Genomic DNA, 21,424 nt, shown 5'->3' on the forward strand with positions numbered 1-21,424 from the left:
AATAATATCAGCTCAAACTTACCTTCGGTGGGGGAGAGGGGCTCCTGTCTGAGTACGGCGAGCGAGTACGAGAACGTGAGGAGAGCGGCCTGCTCCTGCTTCTGGATGGTGTTAGGGATCGAGGCATTTTCGTCCTACGTGTCTTGATGGTTATTGAGTTTGGATAGAAGAATAGAGTTGATCGCGAAGGATAGAGAAGGATGGGTATGTGGAGGCTGAATTAAGTTTGAGTAAGCGGACGTAACCGCGTAACCGTTGAACTATCTGATGTCGTCACAGGATGATCTTCTCCATCTAGAAGTCTGGCACACAAACGAACCGAACGAACCGACAGAAGATGGTGGTGATATACATCGTATTACAAGTCAAATACGTATCAGGCATAGCGAGCGGTGATAGCAAACTCGGATAAGTGATCAGCCATCCTCTAATCGCCAAAATGATATCTGTTCTCCGTCCCACTCTTCTCCGGGCAACCCCTCGCCTTGTCCGCCCATTCGCCTCCACTCCCTGGCTATCCCAATCCCAACCCAAGACACCTCTCCCTTCCTCTAAAGACCCTTCTCACCCTCACCTTTTCTACCATCCCAACTCATCATACGTCTCCTTGTCATTCTTACCCCACCCTCCTGCAGTTTACGGGTCAAGAACTGTGCTGGGGTACTTGCCTCTGGGTGATGCGGCCTTGGATGATTTCAGAGAGGAGCCAAAGTTTAGGTACGTAGGAAGGCTACTTTTTCTGTAAGACTAATCCAACGCTAATCTTCTATACTTTCCATGGAACCGTAGAAAAGTACTAGACGATGCGGTTAAATCTGGACTGGAGCAAGGCAAAGCGACGACCGTGCAGTTTGAGGCCGAAACCCGACCTGTCGATGGGTGGGTACATATTACTGGTAAGCCAGATACCCAATCAAATTCAATTTGGGACTGCCCTGTCAAGGGAAAATTGGGTAAAGAGGTCTAACAAATTGTGCAGACGAACGTGCCATCCCGCCCGCTGGGAGGATAGGTGAAACTGAAGACATCATCGGCTCCGTCTACGTCCAAGAGGGCAATGTATGCCGCCCTTTCCCATCTCAAATAGTTAAGCTTGCTCTTCTAATATGATAATACAGATTGTGGCGGACACCTATTCACCTCTGCCTACTTACCGACTCGTCACTACCAACGGTGTCATGCGACTCCCTGAAGGCCTGGACAAGCATCTCATCGAAGTTTTGGAAGGAATTGACAAGGAGGAAAGGACGCAGGCTGCCGCTGACTTGATGTAAACCCTCCTTGTGCCGAGATTGGCTGTACTATAGATCGTCCTTACGTATGTATATCCCACAGCTCACTATAAATACATCGTGACTTATACAAAACCCAAGACACAAGATTCGTAAGGAAATAAATCTGAATAAACCCCTAATCTTAATCCTGGACCATGGGAGGATCAGGCATAAGGACATAACTCTTCTGACCCTCCTCATTTCTTACTGCCTCTTGCCCTCGCTTTAATCCCAGTCCCACCTGGGGCATCGCCTTTGCACCTTCTTCCTTTGTTTTCAAACTCGTCTGTCTCGCCAGCTCTCCCCTCAACTCCGGCCCAAGGCTTGGTACAGGCTTTCGCCTACTCGAGTTACTTCTCCCCAAGCCTGAACCACCAGCATTGGGATTCGGTGAGTCTCCTGGCCCCATTGAACTCTGTGACGTTTTGCGATTGGTTTGAACTTGAGAGGCAGGACGCGGCTGACTAGATCGGCTCTCGGAGTGGGGTGTGCGCGGTTGATTGGTAGAGTTGGTAGCGGCTATGGGCGGGGGAGGTATAGGATCTGATGATAAATGGCGGTTAGAATCGGTTTCAATCGGTGAGAAGACAGGTTGAGAATGCTGAGTAGGCTGAAAGGAAAGTACAGGAATCGTAGGTGTTTTGAATGGGTCGTGGCCTTGGGAACTTCCGTCCTGAAGGACTTCTTGGTCGTCTTTCTCGACATCCGTAGTAAACTGATCGGCCCCAGCAGGAGTGACAGGCAGGCCTTCAACTGTTTGACCTATACCTTCGGCACTAGCTTGGGTCCTACTCGATTTATAGCTGCCATCCTTCCTCAAAGCGCCCACCACCACAGTGTTACCCTCAGTTTCTCCTTTATCCATTCCTTTATTGCCCATGCCGATGGAATTGTAACCTGGTGAATGGCCAGGATCTGATGGTGCTGTTGAACCTGAAATCACTCGATGGTGAGTCATACCCATTTGATGACCATCCCCATCCCATCTGTTTCCAAACTTTCGATCTCGTCTGCGTTTACGAAGACAGAAGAAGGCCAAAGCCGCGAGTGCTCCAAGACCGGCCAGGACGCCAACGACGATACCTGCAATTGCGCCGCCGCCAATACCACTCGAGCTCTCAGAGGTGTCGCTGTCGCTCGTACCAGCTCCCAAGGTCGCACTTTGGCTAGCTTGACCCGTAGCTGTTGCAGTTTTACTCATGCTCTCATAGGCCGCTAAACAGCTTGTGTTTGACCCCTCAATGACACTGAAAATGTTGCTCTTGTTTGAAGTGCCGTAGCCGTCGTCTACATAGCCGTAGATATAGTATCGACCCTCGGGAAGAGCAACAGGTTCCCATTCATAACCATGATTGGCCAACTGAGTGATGATGGTCCTGTTGATGTTAAGATTGGTACGGCGAGACAATGTTGCGTTGGCGACTGCGGTAGAAGCGGCGGCGGCAGTAGTAGAACGGGCAGCAGAAGATGTAGCTGCAGCACCAGAAGTGACAGCACTGGATGTTGTTTGTGAGGTAACAGCAGAAGTGCTGGCAGAAGGGATATCTTGGTCTACTCCTGCATTTACAGCATATATTGTGATGTTCACTTTGGAGGCATCCTCGTTGTATACATTCCAGTAGATTCTAAGCCATGTAAGCGACAGACCCTAAGAAACGAGGGAGACGATACTTACTGTCCAAGACCACATGCAGTCATAGTCTCCACGTTACGTATTGTTAAATAGGGTTTACCAGTTGCAGCTGCAGAGGAAGCAGCCGAGGTCGTAACAGCAGTAGGCGTTGAAGTAGCAGATTGAGCAGCAGAAGTAGTTGCTACCGCGGGTGTAGACGTTGCTGCCCCAGTAGAAGTCGTAGCGGCCGCTGCAGATGTTCTCGCTGTTGAAGTAGCGGCAGCTGATTGTCCATTCACGAAGCAAGGGAATATGTGCGTCCACATGAGTAGCCCAAGGAGAAGGTACGCCCCATGTAGAGTACGCGATGAAGAAGACTGCATCTTGTCAAAAGAGCAGCCTTAACGTGTTGATAAACTGAGGTTCGTCACTCTTGACGTAGAGGAGTCGGAGTTGAAGCTCGAGGATCAAAGGCTCTACACTGGCGGAAGCTGAAAAATGGTAAAAGACTGGAGCACGACCAAGTTGTATGGTTTTGGGAAGCTCTTTGAAGATTCCTTGGTGGGAAATAGAGGATGAGGTAGTGTGCTTGGGCAATCTCAATCGGTACAGCCCCAGGCAAGTCGAAAGCAAAAATGCGGTGTTGTTTTACAACCTGCTGTGTTTATGAAAACGCGTCGCACACCAGGTGGACAATAAGTCAAACTGTCTCTGACAGGGTACTCAAAGAAAGAGATATAGATGATAGAGAAGAACCGGGCGGATGTCTGCGTTTGGAGCTTTATTTGATGTAGGCCGTGGCTGTTGTTTCTGCGCGTAAGCAAGGTCCCTCCTTTTCACGGCGGGCGGCAGGAGGCAGGCGCGTGTCTGTCGAGGATGATGGAAGGGATGGCTTGCCACGTGCTTTGGTGAGCTGGGATATGAGTTGGAACAGAGAAGAGAGGAAGATATGGCATGGCAGTGCAGGACGCAGGCTTACGAGACTCGGGGTATGCTGGAGCTGGGACGGTAAACGGGGGTTGCGAGGAGATCACAGGCGAAATCACGCACCGCCCAGAAGGAACGCGACTATGAAACCAAGGCACCGTTCTCTCCCGCTTACCGCCGCACCCCCGAATATGATATCCTGCAACAGACTCTTCTGGACACGCAAAATCAGATTAGCTTCGGCCAAGCTGCGTTAGCAATTCAAAGGCCACAATTAGCACAGGAAAGAACACAGGTGAGCAACCATGGCTTGTCACCATTACATGTTTATTAGCCGCCTGTTTTCCACCAGTGCTCGTGAAGGACGGCCCGCCGTCGTTCTACCAAGCTTAAAGAAATCATCGCATGCAAGGGTTATAAGAGGTTGAAAATACGACCGTCATGACTCCCATTCGTGACTGTCCTCTCCTGCGTCCCAAGGGACCAATTACGGTACGCTGCGCCTGAAACAACTCAAAGAATATACAACAATACATGTTCGGATATCTAAATCAAACGGCACAAATGGCTGCAACAATCAGGAGGGTTAGCATTCGATGTTCCGCCCATACAGTCGACTTACGAGTAGGGTAGTCAATCACCTGCTTCCTTTCTTCCTGTCATACCATGCCTTGAATAATCGTCCTGAATCTTGCCCGATGGAGAATACTAGATCGTACAGTTCAACCCTCGTTTTGAATCCCAATTACAGCCAAGATGGGACTTACACTCTCTTTCATCCCCTTCCATTCCGTCTCGGAACATTTCCGCTTTGCTTGTACTCAGCTCCGGCATTGTATGATCTGCTGAGGCGTGGTGCGCCGCCAAATCTTGTAAAGTTGGCAGTCGCCCTGTGAATGCCTAAAAACCTCTTGTCAATTAGATCTTTTACGCCGAAAATCTTTTGTACTTGCTCTCAAAAGCATATTTCGGATATTTGTAGCCTGTTCATCCTCCAACATGTCTGCAAGCTTCTTTCCCCAGCGGTACCACCACCCATTCCCACCAACTAAGTTTGAGAGTTTGACACTGACAGGAGACGCGACCAAGGCCGACTGGACACGGCTGGAGTACGGAAGGGGTAGCGTGAATGTTGTGAATTGACTAGTAGAGAAGTTGTCAGTCGTGCGCATCAGAGGTAGAAGATGCTTATTCGCTCACTTGACACTTAAGGTCTGGGCCAACCAAAAGGGAAGTTCAACTTTCGTACCCTCATGGATCTACACCATTTATCAGATAAACTGCCAGACCACAGTTTCATTAGCTCACGTCATTCTCCGTACTGCCTTCCAGGTATCCTAAACCCTCAGCGTCAAGCGCAAAAGTGCACGACATTTTCTATTCCCAGGACATAAGCAGAAGTCGCGTCAGTCACGTCCCTGGTACTCTGGCACACAAGTCAGTCATAACTTACATGGTTATCAGCCAAGATGGACGTGATTGAGAAGTAGTCATCCTCCATGGCTTGAAATTGTACTCCAGCAGGTGTCGTAAGGAAGTATTATAAATGGCCCTAATGCTAATTATCGAGATTCTTCAGTTCTCAGAACATCATCACTTGCAGTGAAATAAACGCGTCCGTGCCTGAATCGCGTAACACGCCAGAGCCTTCAGGTTAGGCGTAGCATTTATTCCTGCGCCTTTTTTGTTTCCAGTTTTTCCCTCTTTCCCGCGCCTAAAACCTTTCTGTCTACTCTTCTCCTCTTTCCTCTTTCCGTCCGTCGACATTTCGTCTTTCCCGACATTCAAGAGTCTCACGTTGTATTAACAACTTTTTCTTTGCCTCATCACTCCACGACAAAAGCGCCCCAGGGAAAACAAAAGATGCGACCTACTTCCATTCTCGCTGGTGCTTCCCGTATTCCCTTAACCGGTAAAAGGGGTAACAAGGATTTCTACAAAGGTCAGTCTCCTCCCCTTTCGTCTTCTTCTCTCTTTCTTCCTTATAACCTTGCAACTGTGCTAATATGAGTGGTTAAATATAGGTACTGGTCAATCAAGAGTTCCCGGAGCTGGTCATCGAACGGGTGCTCCTGGTGTTCACGTCGTTCGTGGAAAATCCAAATACAGACTGTTGGACGACCGAGTTAGGGTGTTTGTCGGACCTGGGAAGGATGCTCTGGATAACACCGAGGTGAGCAACTCCATCTATCCGACAAAACCGCATTAGGAAGGGAAGGGAATTAATGGGAGTTTGCTGGGGGAACAGTTGCGGCCATACGTAGCCACCCGAGACGACGACGACCAGTCACACACGACATTCTTCAACCCATTCTCCCGCGCTTCTGCTTCTCGTCCCAACTTACCCTCCTTCTCTCCCAACGTCCCCCCTCCTGCCTTTGGAGAACGAGTTACACGGAAAGATTACACCAGGTTCTCAAAGAAGTATGCTCAGCTGAGTGGAGAGGAGAGGCAATGGGTGATCATGGAGCAGAGAAGGAAGTGGTGGGCAGGGATGATGCAGCTCTATGGAAAGCAGGAGGAAACTGGCGCGCAAGAGTCAGAGAGATTAGAAGGGGAGGAGAAGAAGTCTGCTTAGGTTTTGATGCACTATTCATCGTTTTTGGCCAGTCTCTTTTGAGGCTCCCGTGATGTAATGTGGATGGCATTCCGAGACAATCCGTTACAATAACATCGTTCATAATTAAACTAAAACCTTTTATACACCCTCTAACTAGTAGACGCCCCCACAGCCAACCTCTTGAGATGCTCCATGAACACTTGCAAACTGACATCATCCGTAAAGATCGCCTGACCACCAGCAGGTCCAGCGCCGTAGTTGCTTCCGCTCATGTGAGTAGTTGAAGGGTTCAACTTGCTCAGCAAGAACCTCGCCTGACTTCCACCCTGGTCACAGACAACGTATCGAGGGATGGGCATTCGGTCTTCAAGTAATTCTTGAGCATCGCCAATAGGCGCCTCGAGCAACTCTTTAAAGTTGGCATAGTCTTCCTGTTCTTGGTAATTGGCTTTACGCCATTGAGCAATGGTCTCACCGTGGAAGATGAGAATGTGGAAGAAAGTGTCGAGAAGAAGGATGACATCGGGACGGATGGAGACAGAGTCAAGTAAGACGGGATGGGGCTCAGAGTCAAAGCCATAAGACATGAGAGTGGGCTGAATCATAATGAGAGAATTATTCACATCCGAATCGTTGAGAACATGGCTATGTAGTGTCAGCATTTATCCACACGTTTTAATTTTTTTTTTAAAAAGGCACAAGACACACCGGTAGAAAGCCGTCTCATCAGGAGAGTTGTTGAAAACTTGCAAGAACTGACTTCGTCGCAAGTGGAACATGAATTGCGGATAGATTGAAAAGTTTGGACTGAGCTGGAAGCTTGTCGGGTCTTCCTTTCTGTAGTCGGCAAACTTTTGGCACAATCTGATCAACATCCTATCCAGCCACCTGAGAACATCGGGAGAGTCATCAATCTCCGCCTTGAACACGGCAATCCTTGCCATAAGGACAGCAGCGGCTTCCTGGTCAAAGGACGCGGCGATAGACGGGTGACCGCCTTCTTGGAAGACTCGGGACACAGTGGTGACTCGCAACCGGTACTGGCCGGAGGAGTGTTGGTAGTGGGTAACAAATTGGATGAGACCAGACTGGTTGGGGGTGAGGGCTTGACCGGCAGGGGTGACGACCTCAAAGTAGGTAGCGAGGGTACTCTTGGGAGTGAGGGAGCAAACCTTCCAAGCAGAAGTTTGACCGATACCGATTTCGGTCTCACCGACACAAGATGACTTCTTGTTGGCGGAAATGACATGGCCGATGACACCAGAGATCTTGAGCTCCTTTGTGGTCTGCCGCAAAAAAATTAGCTTCATGTCTTTTTGAGGAACAAGGGCGGACTTACAAGAACATCATAAGTCGCGTTGAAGCCCATCTTCAAATACCCTTGCTCATCCTTGCCTAACGTACGCAAAAAGCTTTGCTTGAAAATAGCAGTCATAAACGAATCAGAGATGGTCATAACGCCGTTCGTAGCGTTGGTGAGCGACTTCATCTCAAGTAAACCGACTTGATCGAGACAACCAGCATAGATATCAATAGCATGGCCGTTTACAGAGGCACGCTTCGAAAGGGCCTCGTAGAACTAGTGAACCCATCAGCCCATGTTCAGCGCCCTTCATCGTGACTTACCTTGGAGGCCCGCTTGAAGTGCTTGACGCTGTCACGGTCAATGTCGTGGTGAGATCGGATGGGCTCTCGGAGCTCGGGGCCAACGACCATACCAGGACCATCGGTGGCAGGACCACCAGAGAAAAGCATTATCCTGGCACCCGTGTTGGGGAAAGCAGTCTATCCTCTATCAGCCTTGTCTTCATGGCACCAAGGGCAAAACTCACTTCGAGCAAAGAGACGGCCACGCTCAAAGCCACACCTGTACACCTCAAAGGCCTCTTGTCCTGCTCCACGGGCCAAGGGTCTCTCTGGAGCTGCTCCAAGATGTTGGTGAGCTGGAACTCACAAGCCTGGACAGGCATAAGGAACTTGGAGGCAGCAGGGGCGGGCATAGGCTGACCGGGGCGTACGGGCTGAATGGGGCGGTTGGAGGGGTTGAGGCCGAGCATGTCGGCGATCTGCTTGGGTTGGTAATCCTTGGAACCTCGGAACACATAGGCCTTGGGGCAGTCGGCGTAGGCGAGTTCGTGGACCATGGCCTATGGAATTTGTTAGACGGGATAGCGACGAAAATCACACATAACGCACCATAGTACCATAAGTGATCAAGCCGACTAATGCATTGGGAGGCAACAAGCTCAAGCTAACCACCAAAGTCTCCTTCAACGCCTTGAGCTCATCTTCATCGACACAGGTATCAACAACATAGAGGAAAATAGGGGGGATTTGGGCAGGGCGAGAAAGAGTGTACTCGATGGTGGTGAACTTGGGCAGAAGCTCGGGAGGAAGGTTGTTGGGAGAAAGGTCCTGGTGGTAGTGAGGAGGGAAAGGGTTACGCTGAAGACAGAAGGGACAAATCCACATCTTGCCACGGACGTCGACTTGACTGTAAAGCTCAATTAGCACACGGAATTTCCTATGTAGCGCTTGAGGAAACAAGCAAAGGACATACCAGTAAGGGTTGAGGATAGCCTTACAAGATGAGCCCTTGCAGGTAACAGGCTCGTACATGACAGGGGGAAGGTCCTCCCGTTCCTTCAAGGGGGTGTAGAGGGCAGAGATGGGCACTACAGTTCGGGTGGCTTCGAGCCGGCTAGAAGGCCACACGTTCCAGGAGAACCTGACGCCTGCAGGAGAGTATTAGAAGGTTGTTTTTTCGCCGTTGAATGGCTGTACGTACCATCCTTGTCCTCGATGTCTTCAAAGTTCATTTTGGGGGATGTATATGGGCTGCAGAGGATGTATGGGGGCGGATGTATGCAGATAATAGCTCGAAGAGTGAGCTGGAAGAGAGAGGGGAGCTCGCCGCGTCAACCGCGAGTGTGGCACTTTCCACTCAGCTGGCAGCGACTGGGGAGCACCAGGACGTGTGGGGCCGCTACATAGCGAATATCATGCTTCCTCGATGCATGTAGAAATGTTTTGGTGAGGTGAGCGATGCATGCTGTTGACAACTAATCAGGACCGTAGGCATAGAGAAGCGATGGGAAATAAAAGTCCATCGCAGCGCCTACCAAATGGCACAACACACCTTTTGCTGCCAGGCTCCTTCTTGCTATATATAGTACATAGTACAAGAAGTAACTACTAATGGTCTCCTTCCTGTCATTAGTATCCTCTTGGTGACTGGCGGTGGGAAGGACAAGCTGTACGAAGTAACAGTGCTGAAAAGGCAGGGCGGCAGTAGTCGACGTTGAGGTTAGCAGCACAGACGAGATTGCTACATGCTGCATGCGGCGGCAGTTACCCTGGTCATTAGCCGCCTCTTCGTCGTTCGTCCGACGACAAGGGATCCTTCATCAGCAGAAAGATTTCCACCACGCGACGGCTTTATTTCTCCTGTGCCCCTCTTGTGCCCCGATGGACCTGGAAGCGAACCGAGGGAGTTTGGGGCAACGGCGGCCGACAGTATTCTCATCATCCCCATTCACCACCGGACGACGTCCTTCCTTCTTCCGTCCATGATTCGCCTGTTCGCCCTTTCTCCATCTCTTTGTTTCATCGTCGGGTCTAGTGCAACCGGCCACTGGCGGCCTGGATGACGTGGTTCCTGGTGTTGTATTTGTTGTTCCGCTGCGCAGCCATCCCTCGCTGGAACTTTTTTTTGCATTTCGCGCGTCACTTCGTCCGCTTTCATCTCTTCACTGCCTGTCCTCCAGCCAACCCTTTCCATGCACTTGCCCTCCGCACCGACAATCATGCTGTAAAGTCTCTGACAAGAACAAAAAGCCAGTTGTTTGCTGCTCTCTGCATCTATTTATATCGCTTCTTGGCATCCGTCGATCTACGAGATTAAGGGCTCCAATCCTTGGCCCCTGCCCACAAACAACCACCAGCGCCCAGACCTCATCGTGCCGTCATTTCTTCATATTTCCTTTGTTTGCTTTTTCAACTTTCACGCAATTCCAGTGTATTGCCTTCCGTTTCCGATTACCGAAGATGACCATTTTCCATTTGGTCAATTGTCAAATATATGGCCATGTTTAACTGATGTTCCCCCGCAACCCATCCCCTCGTCCACTCGACTCACAAGAACCAGTACACAAGGACAACAAAAGGGGTCAATCGCACAAACTGACGACGGACGTCCCTCCCTACATTAATCACTGCACTTCTTCAACAGCTGCCAGCTTATCTTCATATAACGAATATGTTTTTGCCACTGATAATTTCGACAGCAGCTGCAGTCGCTCCACTCGCCCGAGCATACCTTGTTAACAGCTCAGACTACTCTTCTGGTGCGCTCGGTGCAGCTCCTGCGCAAACTTTCAAGACTGTCAACTGGACAGCGTGCGTATCTCCCATCTCATTATAGTGTGAAGTTGACGCTCATCCACAAAAATAGAGCTGAATGGAATTTTAACGTCTTCCCCTCCACTGATCTCCCTTCCGGCTATCTTCTCCTTGCTCCTCGAGGCAGTGATGTCGAAACACCAACCGGTATCATTTACACCAACGACGGCGAAGTCGTCATGTATGGCAAGGAATTTGGCATTGGCCAAACCATGTCGTTCTCCGTTGGGACATACCAAGGCAACCAAGTGATTACTACTTGGGGTGGTCAGTTTTATGGTAACGGCTATGGAAACGGTTTTGGCTTGATCTATGATCAGAATTACAATCTCGTTGCCAACATGTGAGTGCTATGTCTTTCGAACGAGAGCCTGTGCTCACTGCTAGCCTATAGTTCCTCTACCATTTCGGGCTCTGGTATCGATTTCCATGAGGTACGTAGGCCGATCTCATGATATGACCGTCCTAACATCTCTCTAGTTTGTCCTTACCGATAAGGACACCGTCCTTGCTACCGTCTATATTAAAGAGCAGTACAACCTCTCATCGTGGAATGTTACTACCGAAGATGGAACTTCAGGCTGGATTCTCGGGGGCGCTTTTGAGGAGATCGACGTTGCTACCGGTAAGTTCTTCTCAGTGGTCTACGGTTACGAGGTGTTAAATAATGAGGTAGGGGAGGCTCTGTTTTCTTGGAAATCTCTGGACCATATCGACCCCAGCGAATGTTATAATGATCCTGGATCAACTGGTGTCGCGGAATCTTCTGCATGGGACTACTTTGTAAGTCGTTGGACCGTTTACGCATATCGTCAAATAACTCATTTTGTTGTCAGCACATCAACTCTATAGAAAAAGATCTTGAAGGCAATTACCTTGTATCTTCTCGACACTGTCACGCCGTCTACCAGATTTCTGCCTCTACCGGCGAGGTCCTTTGGACCATCAACGGCCGTAATTCTAGTTTCAGCATGGGCCGAGGTACCACTTTCGAGTGGCAGCACGATGCCCGCTGGATCAACAACTATACTCAAATCAGTATTTTTGACAATGCCGCCAGTTCGTGGGAATCTGACGAGTCGATGGCGAGGGGTCTCTTATTGAACGTGGACACCGATGCCATGTCCATCACTTTGGCACAGGAGTACTTGCCATGGAACGAAACTGTGTCACCGAGTCAGGGGAGTATGCAAGAGCAGACAAATGGGAACTATCTCTTGGGGTGAGTGACTCGCCTTCGTGAAAAGGCTGCTAAAAAGCTAATTCACATATAGCTGGGGTCAAATCCCCTTCTTCTCCGAATACTCATCAGATGGTACCCTTCTTTCTTCCGCTCAGTTCGGTGTAGGCAGCGTCCAGGGTTACCGTGTCCTTCGATCCAACTGGACTGGTTATCCCCAGACAACTCCTGCCCTCACTGTCATCTCCAACTCTACCACCGACCAGTACGATATCTACACCTCTTGGAACGGTGCTACCGAAATTTCCTCTTGGGTGTTGTACGGCGCTACTTCTCTTTCAGGATCTGCGTCCAGTTCCAAGTTGAACCAGGTAGATAAGACTAAATTCGAGACCTACTTCTCGCTTTCCAAGGACACTGCGGCTTCGTACCCATGGGTGCAAGCAAGAGCCGTCAGCTCTAATGGGACTGTTCTCGGTTACTCTTACTATGTGTCGCTTAATGGGAGCGATTCTGTCGCTCCCTCCTCTACCCAGGCTTCTGCCACCGAAGCTACTAGTGCAGCGGCAACGAGCTCTACTGGGACAGCAACCACGTCCTCTGCAACGAACAACCCTACTAGCGGAGCAGAGAACTTGAGGGCTGGATTTGCACTTGTGGTAGCGGTCGTTGGTGCTGCTTTGCTTCTGTAAGATAGTGAAAGATAGTACGATCCTATAGTAAAGGGATTATAGCAAGGACATTCTCTAAAAGGGACAATTTGTCATCTTTTGAGCTTGATTAACATCTGTATAATTAGCATAGTTCATATGACGGATAGCATTTCACATGGAATATTCAAGTACAGCTTCATTATTGGTATGCAGATATGTGGCATCGGCCAAGAAATTAGAAATCAACCAGAGTGGTAGAAAAATCGAAGAGTGAAGATAAGAAACCACTCGCGAAAGTTGGAACTCTTATTTCATCTCTTTCTTTTTCATCTTTACTCTTGCGATTTTCGTCATCCCACCCGAACCGTTCCTCAAAGACTATGCCAATCGCGATACCAGCCGCTCAATCATCCTCTACAGCTTCCCCCAATGCCCGCGCTCCGGTAGTCCCTCCCGCCCCGCGCAACCCCGTCCGCCTCTCCGTCGCAGCGCGCGACCACCCTCAACCGTCCGCTGGTCCCAGCACTGCCAGCTCTACCCCCGTCCACACTACCTCAGTTCCCTCAGGAAATAATAGCATAGCCCCAGCTGGTGGAGAAGATGCTGAAGCTCTTAAACGTGCTGCTGTCAGGAAAGCTCAGTTACAACGACGAGTTGAGAGATGGATGGATAAGCTTATGGAAGAGACTGTTGATCGGGCTACGTTTAAAAAGACTGTGAGTGTATTGCCGATATATAACCACGTTACACCTATTGCTAACTACCTGGTATTCGGTTTCTATCCCACATAGGTTTCGCACTTCACTCCGCCCCAATATCTCGAAATAACCCACGAACGCCACCTTAACTCCCTCTGCTCCTACCCCGTCTGCCCCAACCCGCCTTACCGACCCTACTCATCATCAAGACGCTTTGTCATCTCGACCCGTGCGAGAACAATCAAACCCAAAGAGGGAAACGAGGAAGAGGGATATTGTTCAAAGAAGTGCAGAGCAAGAAGTGGGTGGGTTGAAGGTAAATTGGATAAGGAGGCGGTGTGGTTACGAGGTAAAGTGGAAGATGTAGAATTACTCGAAGAGCTAGAAGAGAGAGGGGAGGTGAATTTGGAAGCAATAACGAAGGAGGAACCAAAAACGACCAGTCGAAAAGAGTCGACAGCTAGAGCTACTCCCTCACCCGTCCCAAAGCCTGCTCTGCCCACCAAGCAGATCATATCCAACCCCAAACAACCTCTTGCCAGCGAGGTTTTAGTACCCGCTCCATCAGCAAATGTTGTCACCTCTTTGATCGAATCTCTGACAATCCACGAGCGTCCCGTTCCCTCCGTCGCTCCTGCTCCCCCATCGCTCTCTGGACCAGTGGATCATTCCACCTCATCCCACGCGCCTCCAGCGGTCGAACCGCAACCGCTACCCTTACCCCAGCCTCAGCCACAACCTTCTCTCTCTTCCCATGCCCGCAGGAACCCGAACTCGCTCCTCTCCCCCTCGTCCACCCTCACTCGCTCGCTTCTTTCTGCTACCAACTCTATCCCCGCCGCCGCTATCTCTCAATCATCGCCGAATGGCGACGATAGCGAGGAGGAAGAAAGCGAAGCAAGTGAATGGGAAAAGGAGATGAGATTTGGGGAGGAGACAGAGGAGGTGAAGGGCTGGTTTGAGGAGGCGATGGCTGCTAGAGAGATGTTGGGAGACAAAGAAGAGACAGAGGAATAAGGGTAAATGACGAGACCTATCATATGGTGTTTTGCCCAAGATCGAGCGGGAACGGATGCAGTGCACCTTAATGATGATGATCCTGGTACATCTGGCTGCATCATTATGATTAGATGTCAGTCTATGGCTGGTACTTTAAAAGGACAGTCTTGAGCGGAATCGTCAACAATAGCGTGAAGCTGGCACCAAACACTGACAAACATGAAAGAAGCTGAACAAGGTCGGCTAAACACTTTCGCCAAAATTCTATGTAATAAGGACTCGGACTAAAAACCCATTCTATTTCTCTTTGAAAACCCCAACCAGTAGGTTGAGAAAAATATCTCGCATGCCTTTTTGACTCCTCACGAGAGGTAAAGCAAGTGTGAAAAACCTGAAGCAGTTAGTTGTTACATTGTCTTGACGAAAGCTCATGGAGCCAATAAGAAGATGGAATAGTGGCGGGATCCCCCGTTTGAAGGCTGACTGAGGTCGAAGGGAATGGATGATAAGAGGAATGGCTGATGGAGTCTGTAAAGACGGCCAGAACGCTAGACTTCTGCTTTATAAGCTACTATTGACCAAGATATGCAAGTCGCCACCGGGTTGCGCCAGTCTGCGCATGAAAAGAGTATATTTTCACATGTTTATGCATTTCCGTTTACCTTCTTCCTACATTTACTATATATAAACACACATAACGGGATTGTGAATGCGAAAAGAATGATTGATGCTATTTAAAGAGAGTAATGAATATGAATATGCTCCACCCAAAAACGGAAAAAGAAACACCCGCAAGACCCTTCTAAGCCGCAGCCACAGGCTTCTCCCCGATGAACTCGTTAATCTCACCGCCGACATCAGCCTTGGTGACCTTGTTGAGCTTTCCGGTCGATCGGTGAGTCAACAATCCCGGTCTGATTTCGGGTACAGTCTGGACGATCCTCAACTTCTCACTAGGGGGCACAGAAAGCGTCCACCTGTCAGCAACCTGAGCCTGAGGCTGACCGAAAGGAGCCTTAGGCTTGGGGCCCTGAGAATTGAGTTGAGTCTGGTCGAGACGGAAGTCGTCATCGGCGAGAGACTGGATGTCGACAGAGGAGGCAGAGGCGGAAGAGACAGGAGAGTTGGTGACAGAGGAAGCCGCAGACTCGGCGGGACGTCGCTTGAGATGTTCAACCTCCATACCACCATCAAGGATACCGACACGCATCATAGCGAGCAAGTTGTGAGCAGCGTTGGAATGGTCATAGACACCACCGAAGAAGGCAGTAGTGGCGTCAGTACCGATAGCACGCTTGATGAGGTGGGCACCACCAGGGTGGTCCTCAACGAAAGAAGAACAGTCGTGAATGAAACCGTGGATAGCAACAAGAGAGCGTTCCTTGGCTTCAGCCTTGAAATCGTCCCAACTGATAACAGGAAGGTCGTTGCTAGACTTGGGCCATTCAAGCTGGTCGGCCTGCTCCTTGAGAAGCCGCAATTTCATGGTGTACTGACCCTTCTTAACCTCGTTGTCAGGGAAACGCTTCAAGTGAGAGGCAAGACCGAGCTGAGACATGGTCCAGATGAACCACTTAGTGGGGTCATACTGGAACCACTTGATAGCGTTTCGGAAGTCCTGAGGGAATTGATGGTGGAAGTTGTGGTAGCCCTCGCCAATGGTGCAAAGAGCAGTGATGATATGGTCTCGAGGAGAGTGCTTGTTGTCGAAGGGCTGCTCACCAAGCCAATGGGCAAGAGAGTTGACACAGAAAGTAGACTGAATGACGCGCAAGTCAGCAAAAGCCCCATTGTCTCGGTACCATAGGTACTCACGTGGTGGACAAAGCACAACCTGGCCGCACCAGCAAAGAAGAAACCACCCCTCCAGTCTCCCCAGCCAAGACCAGCGACAACAGTAGGGAGAACGAAACCCATACCCAAGATCAAGGGAATGTAATGCCTGTGTTGCCATTTTACGACCCTGTTCCTGCTCAAATCACTGACATCGGCGACACCGATCTTGCCTCGGGGCTTGACCAACATCCATCCAACGTGAGACCAGAAGAAGCCCTTCTCAGCGGAGTAAGGGTCAAGCTCGGTGTCGGTGTAACGGTGGTGGGCTCGGTGACCTCGGCACCACCACTTGATGGAACCTTCAACAGCACCGGTACCGGCAATGGCGAGAGCGAATTGAAGAGGAACACTGGCATTGTAGGCACGGTGAGCCCAAAGACGGTGGTAACCAGCGGTAATACCGAGACCAGTGATGAAATAGTAGATAACACTGCGCATTGTCAGTCCAGTCGCATACGGCGCAGACGTTGAAGCTCACCTCCAAATAGCAGTCTTAGTATTCCAGGCGGTGGTAAACACTCCATATATAGCGAGAGAAGGAGTGACGGTGAGTGCGAGGAAGGAGATCCACTGGATGTTGTAGATCAAGTTTTTCCATGTAATAGGAGGAAGGTATTTTTGGTTGGCGATAGTGTAGGAGACGTAGTTATCGGGAATATGTCGGTCAGAAGCGAGGAGAGTGGGGTCGATGGGGTCGATTCCCTTGCCCTCTTGAGAAAAATGTCAGAAGAAATTCTACTACGAATTTGGGCAACGACTTACTGGTTGATTTGCAAGGGTTCTGTTCGGGAGTATGAGGCGGTGTGAAGGCAGGATCGAGTTGATCAACAGGAGAGGGTCGCCTGTGAACAAGCTCACTCTCTTCCTTCTCGAGAGGAGGGGTCATGGGCGGAACGGCGGCAGACATGGTGTGCCGGACTTCGTGTGGCGGAGAGAATGTAAATTGAGACAGACGCGGAAGTCTGGAGCTGGACTGCTACTTTCGAGTAGAGCCTGTTAGCAGTAGGTGGGTGGCGAAAAATGAGAGAGGAGGAAGAAGGGATAAGATGGGAGTTAGAGGGAAAGGAAGAGAGTGTGTGAGAAAAAGTCTTTATATACAACGTTGCGTATAATCATCCACCGCCGCACCATGTCTCAGCGTCCACCCACGATTCATCCATGACCCGCCCAAACGCTTTTTTTGGGGATGTCGCCTCGTCCCTGATCGGTTTTTTTCGGCGTGAATTTAAACATCTTCCTGTGCTTCCCGACTGCTTTTGGGCATTTTTGGGCAATGCATGGGCTTGGATAGGGTTGTCACTCCTCAGAATGCATGCATATCTCTGAAATGCTTCGTTTACTTACTGTCTGTACACCAAAAAAAGTGGTATCGATAGTATGAGAACAACTGACGGCGATGGCCGCTAATGGTCCATTCCATGTTCCACGCTCGGCCCTCAGTGGCGCGTCGGAAAGAATCATCATAATACTTTCCCATAGAGGTCGAATCGCACATTATCGGATAGAGTCGTCATTCATGATAACGGGTTTCCCATATAGCTGTGCGCACCCCAAAAACTCGTCATGCATCATGTTCGTCATTTCCAAGTGAAGCGACGATCTCTTGGAGCAATGTAATAAGTACTGCTGTGCGCTCCACGCTCCAGAGGCCCCTCTCTCGGAGCTCCAAGAGATGGGCCGCGGTGATTAAATTCAGGGTCTGATACGATAACGTCTCGTGGGGAATTTACTTATGTGTTAACAATCTGACTTCTAATTAATTATCCATTTTATCTTTTTATCTGATTTACCCTTTAACATTACCGGCAATCTCAAACTGCCACAGCCGAAAGAGGTCCACCAAAGCAAGACGTTGTAGCACCAGTGGTCTTCGTTGGATGCTCCCAGAAGGACTTCGTCGCTGGGATTGACTCAGGCCATTCACTTTCCTTTCCCCTTTCAGAACTGCAGATCAAGCAACAAGAGCAGATATCATGTCCGACCACCCTGTACTTCGATACATCCCTGCTGGAACTTGGGCTTTAGTTGGTCACTCTCTTCCTGTTTCGTTTAAAATAGTTCGCGAATTTCGAAAGAGCTGACGGATATAAACTGTAGGTGGAACCCCTTGTGTCCGACCGGGCTAAAACGTTGCTTGTAACCCTCATTGATTTCCTTGAAGTGAGCCTGTGTCCTTTGAGTTATCACAGTGCATACTGACCGGCATAACTATCTTAGAATGATGTGATCCCGTCAGAAGCCCTCTACTATGCTCAACTTCCAGCCGACCCTGCTACCCGCTGGCAAGCCATCCCCCAAGCGCTGGAGAATCTTAAGATTAAGGCAAAGACGCTCGGCTTGTGGAACCTTTGGTTGAGTGGAGGAGATTTTCAAGGAATGGCTGGTGGTGAAGGTGGAGGACTCACCAATCTCGAGGTGCGTCTTCTGTTGACATATCAGCCCAAGCTTCTGATCTGTCGCATCTATTGGTGGATTGCTGACGAATACGGTGCCGATAGTATGCCATAATGGCAGAAATCATGGGTCACTCGATAGTTCTTGCCCCTCAAGCTACCAACTGCTCGGCCCCTGATACCGGCAACATGGAAGTACTTGCCAGATTCGGGACGCAAGAGCAAAAGAACAGGTACCTGGTGCCACTTTTGAACGGAGATATCAGAAGCAGCTTTGCAATGACAGAATACGGAGGCAAGTCTTTGATCCACAGGCGCCATAGCATCAGTCATGCCATGCTAACTTCTGAATAGTGGCTTCATCCGATGCTACTAACCTCCGCAACACCCAAGCCACTTCCATGTCTTCAAGCACCCTCTCGTTGTCAGGACATAAATGGTGGATCTCAGGTGCGGGCGATCCTCGAACATCTGTTCATATAGTGTTGGCCGTTACCGATCCCAAGAACCCGTCAGCATACAAGCGACATTCACTGCTGCTTGTCGAACCGAAGCAGAAGGGTGTAAAGATTGTACGGCCGATGATGGTGATGGGATACGATGATGCACCAGAAGGGCACTGCGAGGTCATATACGATAACGTGGAAGTGGATCTTGTCAAGGGCCTCGTGGGTGGCAAGGAAGGGCTAGGAAGGGGGTTTGAGATGCTACAGGCGAGACTCGGGTAGGTCATTTTCCCCCTTGGGAAAGTCTATTTTCCCTTGCTGACAATAAGATAGACCTGGAAGACTTCATCACTGCATGCGTTCGTTAGGTATCGCTTCTAGGGCTCTTGATTTGCTGCTCCAGCGAGTTTCCGACCCCGCAAGGAAGACGTTTGGGAAGTTTTTGCGAGAACATGGTGAGATTTTCCCAGAAGTGTTTTCTCCATTTATCCGGCTAACATTGAGGGTGCAGGAACGGTGTTAGCAGACATCGCACACTCCCGAGCAGAGATTGATCAATCACGATTGCTCGTCCTTGCTGCTGCTCGTCAGATTGACGTGGCTGGTGCCAAGGGCGCCTTGCAGGACATTGGTATCTCCAAGGTTTGGCCTTGTTTCACTTCATAGATTACATGGGCTGTGACACTGACTGCAGCGATAGTTTACCGTCCCCAAGATGGCCCTACAAGTCGTTGATCGTGCGATGCAAGTCCATGGCGCGGAAGGGCTATCACAAGACCAACCCCTGGCATCATGGTACGCTCAGTTGCGAACCTTGCGCTTCGCAGATGTGGGTCTCTTCTATCACATAGATTTAAGCGCAACTAGAAACGAGATGGATGGAGGACGCTGACTTGCCTTGTTCTCAGGGTCCTGATGAGGTACACATTCAGCAAATCGGTAAGCGTGAGCTTAAGAGAGTAGAAGAATTGCAGAGTAGGACGGAGAAAATTAGAAGGAAAAGTGAGAAACTACTGAAAGAAGGTGGCAAGGAAAGAGCGAAGCTGTAATTTTGCTTTGGCCACCTTAGTCGAGGTATTCAGAAGTTGTCGAAGAAGATTAGCCCCATCTTTATCTTGTAATCATTGTCACCAAAGAAGAGAAGAAAGCATGTATCATATAACTCAAAGCAATTCATCTTACCTCAGTATGTACCGTTTACACTTTTAAGTAACCGTGATAAGAACCATTTACTCAGTCTTCTTTTTCCCTTCCAAGCCAAGCATGTTCAACCACAACTCCTTTTTGTACCCGAAGTTGTAGATTGCCCTCAACGCAAAGATGATTGTCATCGCAATCATACACACTATCACACTCTCATCTTCTTCCCACCCCATCCCAAAACGCCATCCTTCAACGGGCCCAATAAGGGTAAGGAAAAGGGCTGGGATAACCACAGGCGCCCATGCATCCACCATCATCCAACCTCCAGGCCGGAGCTCCATAGGTGTAGAGAGATAAGGTTGAGGACAGAAGAATGAAGTAGCGGAGAAGATGAGAGAGGCGAATGGGACTGCCAAAATAAAAGGCACCAAGATCAAAGAGCTGGGTGTGGGGAGGAGTGTGTTGGAAGATGAAGAGTGTAAAAGAGGGAGGACGGAGAATCGAGTGAGAAGTAGAGTACGTCCGATAGCATCAGGAAGTGCGAGGAAAAGTTCCAACGCAAGCGATGGCTTAGCTGGAAGCATACGACGAATAGGAGTACGGGTCTGAATAACGTCTAGTAATGTTGTGAGGAGAGATATCACAAAAGATAAGAGTACTCACGTGTAAGTCCGAAGAGCAACGCAACTGACGGGTTGACAAGCCATGAAGGCGTGGAGTTGGTACATAAAGCTGCCCACGGGGCATAATAGCCAGAATCAGCCATACATATTCTACTTATCCGATCACAGTTACTCGTACCTAAGAAAGTCTCTCCGCCAAAAACGACAACTAGGATACCGAAGACTTCCTGCAAGGCTGTGGCTCTCTCTTTGTTCACACCCAAGGCTTTGTCTTTTTTTCCCTTTTCGGCTCTGTTGCTGGATGGGGACGGTGGGTCAAATACTCCGCTAGCCATCCAGTTGACAACACTGGAAAGACGCATTGCGCCATACAGGTCTAGAAGTGGAAAAGGGAAATATCGGAGGTGGATGGGAGTCAGCACCTGTTGTAGAGCTGCTTGAAGGGAGGATATTGAAACAGCCATTTTTGGTAATAAGAGCCAGTGATGGCAATATGCGGTTTTTTCAAGAAAAATAGATTAGATATATACAGAATCAGAAGGAGAACAACAAGTCTCTTAGCAATATCTCCATGTCCAGTATCACGCCGTTGTCGGCAGGATCGGCGGACTTATCTTCGTACTCGTTGTTGGTGGTGGTGGCCGCTCGGTTCTTCCTCGGATGTCAACAATCGGGCCAC

The 21,424-nt window shown here is 49.6% G+C and overlaps 11 protein-coding genes across 11 annotated transcripts in view; 5 read left to right on the forward strand and 6 right to left on the reverse strand.

Moving 5' to 3' along the window:
* The window catches only part of CNJ01110 (expressed protein), a 1,167-nt gene extending 1,021 nt beyond the window's left edge, over positions 1–146 (reverse strand). Inside the window, exon 1 of the mRNA XM_567490.1 lies at positions 23–146. Within this exon, the coding sequence (XP_567490.1) occupies positions 23–127 (105 nt within the window). The 5' untranslated portion in view covers positions 128–146. The remainder of the gene's footprint in view (positions 1–22) is intronic.
* Positions 147–366: 220 nt separating this feature from the next.
* On the forward strand, positions 367–2,959 carry CNJ01120 (hypothetical protein). The gene is made up of 5 exons (XM_024657939.1): positions 367–717; positions 790–896; positions 980–1,059; positions 1,119–1,318; positions 1,374–2,959. Exons 1-4 carry the CDS (start codon positions 440–442, stop codon positions 1,272–1,274), a joined length of 621 nt encoding a protein of 206 aa, XP_024513663.1. The 5' UTR covers positions 367–439; the 3' UTR covers positions 1,275–1,318; positions 1,374–2,959.
* CNJ01130 (conserved hypothetical protein) lies at positions 1,326–3,785 on the reverse strand. Its single transcript, XM_024657940.1, has 2 exons — positions 2,950–3,785; positions 1,326–2,899 (listed from the first exon to the last, which is right to left on the reverse strand). The coding sequence occupies exons 1-2, from the start codon at positions 3,267–3,269 to the stop codon at positions 1,417–1,419; spliced, it is 1,803 nt and encodes a 600-aa protein (XP_024513641.1). The 5' UTR covers positions 3,270–3,785; the 3' UTR covers positions 1,326–1,416.
* A 428-nt stretch (positions 3,786–4,213) lies between these two features.
* On the reverse strand, positions 4,214–5,397 carry CNJ01135 (hypothetical protein). The gene is made up of 7 exons (XM_024658762.1): positions 5,267–5,397; positions 5,122–5,190; positions 5,014–5,072; positions 4,767–4,956; positions 4,581–4,713; positions 4,436–4,521; positions 4,214–4,381 (listed from the first exon to the last, which is right to left on the reverse strand). Exons 1-6 carry the CDS (start codon positions 5,312–5,314, stop codon positions 4,451–4,453), a joined length of 570 nt encoding a protein of 189 aa, XP_024514443.1. The 5' UTR covers positions 5,315–5,397; the 3' UTR covers positions 4,214–4,381; positions 4,436–4,450.
* Positions 5,398–5,605: 208 nt separating this feature from the next.
* Positions 5,606–6,463, forward strand: CNJ01140 (expressed protein). The gene is made up of 3 exons (XM_567492.2): positions 5,606–5,755; positions 5,838–5,986; positions 6,062–6,463. The coding sequence occupies exons 1-3, from the start codon at positions 5,677–5,679 to the stop codon at positions 6,389–6,391; spliced, it is 558 nt and encodes a 185-aa protein (XP_567492.1). The 5' UTR covers positions 5,606–5,676; the 3' UTR covers positions 6,392–6,463.
* On the reverse strand, positions 6,424–9,258 carry CNJ01150 (hypothetical protein). The gene is made up of 8 exons (XM_567493.2): positions 9,162–9,258; positions 8,934–9,108; positions 8,570–8,867; positions 8,206–8,520; positions 8,000–8,158; positions 7,713–7,952; positions 7,082–7,659; positions 6,424–7,018 (listed from the first exon to the last, which is right to left on the reverse strand). Exons 1-8 carry the CDS (start codon positions 9,190–9,192, stop codon positions 6,523–6,525), a joined length of 2,292 nt encoding a protein of 763 aa, XP_567493.1. The 5' UTR covers positions 9,193–9,258; the 3' UTR covers positions 6,424–6,522.
* A 1,093-nt stretch (positions 9,259–10,351) lies between these two features.
* CNJ01160 (conserved hypothetical protein) lies at positions 10,352–12,834 on the forward strand. Its single transcript, XM_567494.2, has 7 exons — positions 10,352–10,771; positions 10,827–11,117; positions 11,169–11,208; positions 11,255–11,399; positions 11,451–11,557; positions 11,611–11,996; positions 12,049–12,834. Exons 1-7 carry the CDS (start codon positions 10,632–10,634, stop codon positions 12,644–12,646), a joined length of 1,707 nt encoding a protein of 568 aa, XP_567494.1. The 5' UTR covers positions 10,352–10,631; the 3' UTR covers positions 12,647–12,834.
* A 103-nt stretch (positions 12,835–12,937) lies between these two features.
* CNJ01170 (hypothetical protein) lies at positions 12,938–14,948 on the forward strand. Its single transcript, XM_567495.2, has 2 exons — positions 12,938–13,323; positions 13,399–14,948. Exons 1-2 carry the CDS (start codon positions 12,988–12,990, stop codon positions 14,320–14,322), a joined length of 1,260 nt encoding a protein of 419 aa, XP_567495.1. The 5' UTR covers positions 12,938–12,987; the 3' UTR covers positions 14,323–14,948.
* On the reverse strand, positions 14,936–17,197 carry CNJ01180 (stearoyl-CoA 9-desaturase, putative). The gene is made up of 4 exons (XM_567496.1): positions 16,903–17,197; positions 16,619–16,850; positions 16,120–16,570; positions 14,936–16,063 (listed from the first exon to the last, which is right to left on the reverse strand). Exons 1-4 carry the CDS (start codon positions 17,045–17,047, stop codon positions 15,107–15,109), a joined length of 1,785 nt encoding a protein of 594 aa, XP_567496.1. The 5' UTR covers positions 17,048–17,197; the 3' UTR covers positions 14,936–15,106.
* A 672-nt stretch (positions 17,198–17,869) lies between these two features.
* Positions 17,870–20,141, forward strand: CNJ01190 (acyl-CoA dehydrogenase, putative). Its single transcript, XM_567497.1, has 9 exons — positions 17,870–18,164; positions 18,238–18,300; positions 18,358–18,555; positions 18,639–18,828; positions 18,888–19,257; positions 19,313–19,434; positions 19,491–19,621; positions 19,680–19,808; positions 19,888–20,141. The coding sequence occupies exons 1-9, from the start codon at positions 18,114–18,116 to the stop codon at positions 20,026–20,028; spliced, it is 1,395 nt and encodes a 464-aa protein (XP_567497.1). The 5' UTR covers positions 17,870–18,113; the 3' UTR covers positions 20,029–20,141.
* Positions 20,142–20,143: 2 nt separating this feature from the next.
* On the reverse strand, positions 20,144–21,296 carry CNJ01200 (hypothetical protein). The gene is made up of 2 exons (XM_567498.2): positions 20,786–21,296; positions 20,144–20,738 (listed from the first exon to the last, which is right to left on the reverse strand). Exons 1-2 carry the CDS (start codon positions 21,207–21,209, stop codon positions 20,209–20,211), a joined length of 954 nt encoding a protein of 317 aa, XP_567498.1. The 5' UTR covers positions 21,210–21,296; the 3' UTR covers positions 20,144–20,208.
* Positions 21,297–21,424: the final 128 nt, after the last annotated feature.

This window comes from Cryptococcus neoformans, assembly GCF_000091045.1.
Source record: "Cryptococcus neoformans var. neoformans JEC21 chromosome 10 sequence".
Taxonomy (NCBI): Eukaryota; Fungi; Basidiomycota; class Tremellomycetes; order Tremellales; family Cryptococcaceae; genus Cryptococcus; species Cryptococcus deneoformans.